The 7,650-nt window shown below is 47.8% G+C and overlaps 1 protein-coding gene across 8 annotated transcripts in view; it reads left to right on the top strand.

The window, feature by feature from the left end:
- Positions 1 to 4,779: 4,779 nt before the first annotated feature.
- The window catches only part of Rhot1 (ras homolog family member T1), an 84,849-nt gene continuing 81,978 nt past the window's right edge, over positions 4,780 to 7,650 (top strand). For 4 of the 8 annotated variants that reach the window (XM_070027236.1, XM_070027233.1, XM_070027239.1 and 1 more), the window contains exon 1: positions 4,780 to 5,016. In XM_070027236.1, coding sequence (XP_069883337.1) covers positions 4,941 to 5,016 — 76 coding nt within the window. In that variant the 5' untranslated portion in view covers positions 4,780 to 4,940. The remainder of the gene's footprint in view (positions 5,017 to 7,650) is intronic. The other 4 variants (XM_070027235.1, XM_070027237.1, XM_070027240.1 and 1 more) reach the window with 3 other exon arrangements.

Below are 7,650 nucleotides of genomic sequence, written 5' to 3'. Positions count from 1 at the left end.
AAGATAGAATATTTACCTGGTCTCAAGGCCTTGGGATTTTCTGCTTCAATACAACAAGCATATAAGGAAAAGGAGGAAGGCTTCTTAGAGGGGTGATGCTGATGATGGATGCTGCTTTGGGTTTAAATGGAGAGACCCAAGATGGATAGGCCTGTAAGATGGGACTGATGCCAACACAAGTCTTAATTGGCCTTCTGCCCAGGAATATACTGAACTCACCAATCAGCGTTGGAGTCCTTGTCCCACCCAATGTCAGTCATTTACCACACTATCTCTTCCACTCAGCAGGTCCGCCTACTGCCTGACTCAGAGACTGGGTTGCAAATTCTCCACCCTCCACCACCACCACCACCTCCTCCTCGTCCTCCTTGCCCTCCTCGTCCTCGTCCTCATCCTCCTCCTCCTCCTCCTCCTCCTCCTCATCCTCCTCCTCCTCCTCCTCCTCCTCCTCCTCCTCCTCCTCCTCCTCCTCCTCCTCCTCCTCCTCCGTTGTGAGACTTGAACTCTGGGCCTGGGTGCTGTCTTTCACCTCTTCAGCTCAAGGCTAGCACTCCACCACTTGAGCCACAACACCAGTTCCAGTTTTCTGGTGCTTTATTGGAGATAAGAGTCTCACAGACTTTCCTGCCTGGGCTGGCTTTGAACCGCGATCCTCAGATCTCAGCCTCCTGAGTATCTAGGATTATAGGCGTGAGCCATCAGCGCCAGGTTCCTTTTCTTCTTCTTCTTCTTCTTCTTCTTCTTCTTCTTCTTCTTCTTCTTCTTCTTCTTCTTCTTCTTCTTCTTCTTCTTCTTCTTCTTCTTCTTCCTCTCTCTCTCTCTCTCTCTCTCTCTCTCTCTCTCTCTCTCTCTCTCTCTCTCTCTCTCCTCTCTTTCTTTCTTCCTTCCTTCCTTCCTTCCTTTTTTTTTCCCCCCAGTCCTGGGGCTTGAACTCAGGGCCTGGGCACTGTCCCTGAGCTTCCTTTGCTCAAGGCTAGCGCTCTACTACTTGAGCCACAGCGCCACTTCTGGCCTTTTCTGTTTATATGGTGCTGGAATTGAATCCAGGGCCTCATGCATTCGAGGCAATCATTTTACCACTGAACCACCTTCCCCACCCTGGCCTTGCCACTCTTGCTGAGCTCTTTCTGCTCGAGGCTGGTGCTCTATCACTTGACAAAACTTCCACTTATGACATTTTGATGGTTAGTTGGAGGTAAGAGCCTTGCAGATTTGTCTGCCTAGGCTAGGTTCTTACCAGAATCCTCAGATCTCAGCCCCCTAAGTAGCTAGGATTTACAGGTATGGAGCCACCCCTGTGTGGCTTGTAAGTTTTCCCTTTGATTGGCATTAAAGATCAGTCCTCTCATCTCCTGGAAGAAATCATTTTATTCTGAGACTCTTTCAGTGTTCCCTGTACAGAATAATGAAGACTGTCTTGTCAAAGTGGAGCCCCTAGCCTAGTTTTTTAGAGGAAAATTCCATCAGTGCCTGCCATTAACTAATATTTCCTCTTGGCTTAGTTTAATCTATTTAATATACAGTAATAAATCTGTAATATCTCAGCAGTAAGTTTCACTGCCAACAACTCCATTCTCTGACTTTTGCTGCACTGTATTTCTTTCTTTCTTTTTGTTGGTTGTGGGGCTTGAGTTCCTCTACCACTTGAGCCACAGTGCCACTTCTGATTTTCTGGTGGTTTATTGGAGATAAGAGTCTCACAGACTTTCCTGCCTGGGATGACTTTGAACCGTGATCCTCAGATCTCAGCCTCCTGAGTAGTTAGGATTACAGGCGTGAGTTACACTGTATTTCATCATAGAGTTCCATCCTCAGACACAGAGAGATAGTCAAAGGATATTTCCCTCATAATTCATTTTTGTATATCCATGACCATGTACCACACAACCATCTTTAGGGATTTCCCATTATTTTAACTCATTTAATTCTCATAACAATCTCAAAGATACTATTACTCTGCTTGGCAGATAAGGCATACTAGTAACTGTTGGCAGAGCTGATGTTCAGACCTCTCTGGTGGATTCCAGAATCACTGCTCTTAACACTGATCAGTGCTGTCTCTAGTAGAAAGTCTGAGTGACCTCTGGTGGACATTTGTTACTATCATAAGAAGGACACAAAATTTAAGGTAAGTCAGGGGACCAAACTGACACCAGCATAGCTGATAGGACATGTCCAGGCACTGTGAAAAGAAACTTAGCTTGCTGGGGTGGGAAACTGGCTTGTTTCCATCACCTTAGTTTATACTAGTCATAGTTGTGGCTCATTGAAACTGCTGTCTCCTTCCTAAAGTCCTTAACTCAAGGCTCTGTGTGTGTGTGTTGGGGGGACGGGCTTGAAACTCTGGGCCTGGGCATTGTCCCTCAGCTTCTTTTGCTAAAAGCTAGCATTCTACCACTTAAGTCACACTGCCACTTCTGGCTGTTTCTGTTTATGTGGTACTAAGGAATTGAACCCAGGGCTTCATGCATGCTAGGCAAGCATCCAAGTGGTTTTTGAAAGGGTTTCCTCTCTTATTTTCCTTTAGGATATCAGACAGTTTCTGATGGTGAAACACTGTAGTAAACATAGCAATATATATTTACCTTAGAGCCTGTGATTATAACTGTTCAGTGAATTTGTATGATACAATTATAACTGATATCATTTGAGAGCATACTATGTCTGTCATGGTTCAAATTCTTGGCCTGCATGATCTTATTGTTTCTGACATACCTAAAATGTATCCATCCTTATGCCATTGTTATGCCACAAAGGAAGAACAGGCTCAGGGAAATAAAGGAATGTACTCATGATCATACAACTACTAGGTGATAGAATCTGGATTCTAATCCAGAAAATTGGCCAGCAACGCCAAACTGCTTCAAGAGACCCCATGGTTTCTCTTAGGAGAAAGGGAGATAGTTATTAGGCACATTTGTGTGTGTGTGCAAGTACTAGGGCTTGAACCTAGCGGGTCTGAGCACTGTAACTTAGCTTTTTTGCTTAAGATTGGAGCTCTACTATTTGAGTCACAGTTATACTACCAGCTTCTTTTTTTGCTGGTTAATTGGAGATATGAGTATCACAAACTATGCTGGCTTTGAACCCCAATTCTCAGATCTCAGCCTCCTGGGTAGTTAGGATTATAGGTGTCAGACACCTGTGCCAGGCACATTTTAATCTTTAAAAAAATTGGATGATGTAGCTTAAATGGAGGGACAAAGGGTGAACAAATGCAGTAATGGATGGTACTCACTGGACACTGTTGAAAATGAACTATACAACTTGTGGATGGGGATGGGAGGGAAAACTGGGAGAGTGAAAGGGTAATGTTTTCCTAAACCTTTACCTAATTTATGTAACTGCCACCCCTCTGTATATTACCTCTATAATAACAATAAAAAATAAACTTGTATGATGTAATATTTAAGAAGCAAAAAAGGAAATTATGCAGTTGGCTTTTCCTTATTAATTTAACATATATTGAATATATGATACATATGTAATATACAGTCATCCATCACTTAATGACAGGTATATGTCCTGAGAAAAGCATCTTAAGGTGATTTTTGTCATTGTGCAAACATCATAGAGTATTATATTTACATAAAACTGCATATTATAGTCCACTATATACCTAGGCTATATGGTATAGCCATTGTGGTATATGTGGTCCATTATTGATTTTTTTGGGTTGATCATGGGTCTTGAACTCAGGGCCTGGGTGCTATCCCTGAGCTCTTTTGCTCAAGGCTAGCATTCTACCATTTTAAGCCACAGCACCACTTCCAGTTTTCTGGTGGTTAATTTGAGTTAAAAGTCCCACAGGGGCTGGGAAGGTGGCTCAGTGGTAGAGTGCTTGCCTTGCATGCATGAGGCCCTGAGTTTGATTCCTCAGCACCACATAAGCAGAAAAAGCCAGAAGTGGCACTGTGGGTCAAGTGGTAGAGTGCTATCCTTGAACTGAAGAGCTGAGGGACAGCGCCCAGGCCCAGAGTTCAGGCCCCACAACTGACAAAAAAAAAAAAAGAAAAGAAAAGAAAGAAAGAAAAGAAAAAAGAAAAAGAGTCTCACAGATTTTCCTGTCCAGGCTGGCTTTAAACCTCAATTCTCAGATCTCAGCTTCCTAAGTAGCTAGAATATCAGACATGAGCCACCAGTGCCCTACTAATAAAATGTTTTGTTAGGCATCAGTGCCTTTCTATGTAGCCACTCAACATCCTCCTATTCCAGCTTCTCAAGTGTTTGGATTACAGGGATGCACTGCCTTGCTTAACTAACTTTAGTTCACAGTTGTATTTTATAAACATCACAGATGAGAAGCAGCTCGAGTGTTGGGCTCTAGGAATTGTGCAGAGCTGGATCCTGAGAGGCAATCATCTTGTTCACTCAAACATTTTCTGATGGTTATATCCAACAAGATGGGGAGACAATTGAAAACCAGGTAGGCAGGGTCACTGCCCTCCTGGACAGAACATTCTTGCTTTGAGTCACTGCCAAGCTCTTGACATGGGACAAGGAACTTCTGTTCCTGTTTCTGTAAAACAGGTGTGATTAGATTAATGAATCCCCTACCTAGGAATCCTAGGTGTATCCTGGGGGTAGTGGTCGCTGGGGAGAGTGGGCGAGGCTCTCCTTGTCCTGCGTTACCGCAAACCCGACAGCGGGGGTCGCTGTTCAGACACTGCTACAGCCCGCGTTTCAAATGTGTGTGTCCCTTACCGCCCGCCGTCGTCCCCATTGCCGCGGCCGCCGCCGCCTCCACCGCCGCCGCCGCCGCCGCCGCCCGCAGAGCCCGAGGAGGCGGAGCTGGTGCCGTCCGGGCTCCGGAGCCGGGTGGCAGCCTAGGAGGCGGCGCGTCGGGCCCGGGCGGCCGAAGCTCGGGCCGAGCGGCTGGAGAGGCTGGCAGGTGTCGCGGTGCGGAGGGGCGGGCGCTCCGGACGCGAGGTGTTCCGTCCATGCGTGCGGGCCGAGCCCGGCCCCTGCGAGCCTCCGACATGAAGAAGGACGTGCGGATCCTGCTGGTGGGGGAACGTGAGTGAGCGCGCCCGGGAGGGCCTGGCCGGCCCGTGGCCTCCCCTCCACCCCCCCCCGCCCCCTGCCAGCCCGCGGCCCTTCACCCCCTGCCCTTCGCCTCCCCTGGGCCGCCTCGAGACCGCCCTCGCCCCGACCCCCACGGGCTCCCCCAGAACCCCCCGGCCTCGTCCCCGGCCAAGGTCCCGCTGCCTCCCTCTCCAGTCCTCGGCGCCCGGGCCTCGCCGGCCCCCCAGGCCGCCCGCCCGCCCGCCCGCCGTCTTCCCAGGAGATCCCCTTCCCCCCCCAGACACCTTGTCAGTCACCAGGGTCCGGGAGGGGGGGGGAACAGAGGTGGGGCTGACCAATGGGGCTCCGGGAGAGTAGGGAGGAGGGGGGGGGAACCGAACTCGTGGACTTGTAGGGCAAGGTCGGGTGATTGATTGCTTACATTTTGCTCTAGCTTTTTTTTTTTTTTTTTTTTTTTTGCCATTTTTCTTTTCATCTTTTTTTCGGTAAAGCTCTTCCTGTGCGCTGACGTGAAGCTAGAAAGCATCGATGGTTGGGCCGGGAGTGTAGTTTTGACTGGTTTAGCTAAGTGCGAGGCCCCAGGTTCAATCCCTAGCCATCTGCGGGGGGAGCGGGAGTGGGGGGGTGCAGGGGGCAAGGGGGAGAGGAAGTTGAAGATAGCGTCTTTTAGCCAGCAGTGCTTGTGTTTTGAAATAACGCCTGGTACTCGAGGTGTGTCATTCCAAGATCGACGGTCAGTTTCAAATATGAATGAAAATTATATTGGGGGGGGCGGGAGGAGGACGTTGTCCTTTAGTTGAAGCAATGATTGTTACTCTAAAAGGTCTCTCTCTCTCTCTCTCTCTCTCTCTCTCTCTCTCTCTCTCTCTCTCTCTCTCTCTCTCTCTCTCTGGCCAGTCCTGGGGCGCTGGAACTCAAGGCCTGGGCACTGTCCTGCTTTTGCCCAAGGCTAGCACTCTACCACTAAGCCCAAAAGTTCCTCCCCTCCTTTTTTTCTATAACTACTTGGTAGTTAATTTAAAATTTTCAAGTAGGGGCTGGGAAGGTGGCTTAGTGGTAGAGTGCTTGCATAGCATGCATGAAGCCCTGCATTCGATTCCTCAGTACCACATAAACAGGAAAAGTCAGAAGTGGCACTGTGGCTCAAGTGGTAGATTGTTAGCCTTGAACAAAGGAAGCTCAGGGACAGTGCCCAGGCCCTGAGTTCAAGCCTCAGGACTGAGGCAGGCGCACACACCACGTACGTGTACACACACACACACACACACACACACACACGCACACACACACCACGTACACACACACTCACACACACTCACACACACATTTCAAGTAGGCACCTGAGACTCCCAATAGGAGCTCCTGGAGATTTTAAGATTGATTTATTTCTTTCCTCCTTCTTCTCCTCCTTCTCCTTCTTCTTGCCTATAAAATAAAGGAGAAATACTTCAACAGAGTATCCTAAGGACAGAACAGCAGGGACTTCTAGATATCATTGTGCAGTTATATTATTCAGTCATTAGAACTGAAATAAAAATGTGGGCTAGGGAGGACTGGCTTTATTAAAATACATTAGTTAGGGCTGGGAAGGTGGCTCAGTGGTGGAGCGCTTGCCTTGCATGCATGAGGCCCTGGGTTCGATTCCCCAGCACCACATAAACAAAAAGAAAAAAGCTGGAAGTAGTGCTGTGGCTCAAGTGGTAGAGTGCTAGCTAGAAGAGCTGAGGGGCAGCGCCCAGGCCCAGAGATCAGCCCCCATGACTGGACCCCCTCCCAAAAAAAATATATTAGTTAATGCCTTACTATTGTTGATTTGAAGCATCTTACTCTGAATCACATTCCTTGTTTGTTTTGTGCAGGTACTGGGGCTTGGAGTCTGGGCTTGAGCTCTTGCTTGACTTTTTACACATGGTTGGTACTCTACTGTTTGAGCCACACCTACACTTCAGCTTATTTCTGGTTAATTGGAGACTTTTTTTTGTTGTTGTTGGTCATGGGGCCTGAACTCTGGGCCTGGGCGCTGTCCCTCAGCTCTTCAGCTCAAGATGAGCGCTCTACCATTTGAGCCACAGTGTCTCTTGTGGCTTTTTCTGCTTATGTGGTGCTGAGGAATCGAACCCAGGGCCTCATGCATGCAAGGCAAGCACTCTACCACTGAGCCACCTTCCCAGCTCCAATTGGAGACTTTTTTTGCCATAGCTGGCTTTGAACCTTGATCCTCAGATCTCAGCCTCCTGAGTAGTTTAAGATTGCAGGTGTGAGCCACCTGCACCTGTCTTCACATTCCATTTTGAGCAGTCCCAATAAGGTCACTCCTGTGCCAAGGAAGAAAGTAACACATTAAAAAATTTATTTTCTGCAGTGTTTTTTGATGTTCACTAACATTTTGGTTCTCTTTGCCTGCTGCTTGGGTAAATCTTCCTTAAAAAATCAGAATTTGGAAGTAAACTTTGTGAGACATAGTTTACTTTGCAGTTAAGACTTGTAGATTTTTTTTTTTTTTTTTTTTGTCGGTCGTGGGGCTTGAACCCTGGGCCTGAGTGCTGTCCCTCAGCTCTTCAGCTCAAGGCGAGCACTCTACCACTTGAGCTACAGCGCCACTTCCGGTTTTCTGGTGGTTTATTG

The sequence above is a fragment of the Dipodomys merriami genome, unplaced genomic scaffold (genome assembly GCF_024711535.1).
Source record: "Dipodomys merriami isolate MVZ:Mamm:240054 unplaced genomic scaffold, mDipMer1.0.p SCAF_19, whole genome shotgun sequence".
Lineage (NCBI taxonomy): Eukaryota > Metazoa > Chordata > Mammalia > Rodentia > Heteromyidae > Dipodomys > Dipodomys merriami.
The sequence above is the reverse complement of the archived record's forward strand: the minus strand, read 5'-3'. Positions and strand labels throughout refer to the sequence as shown.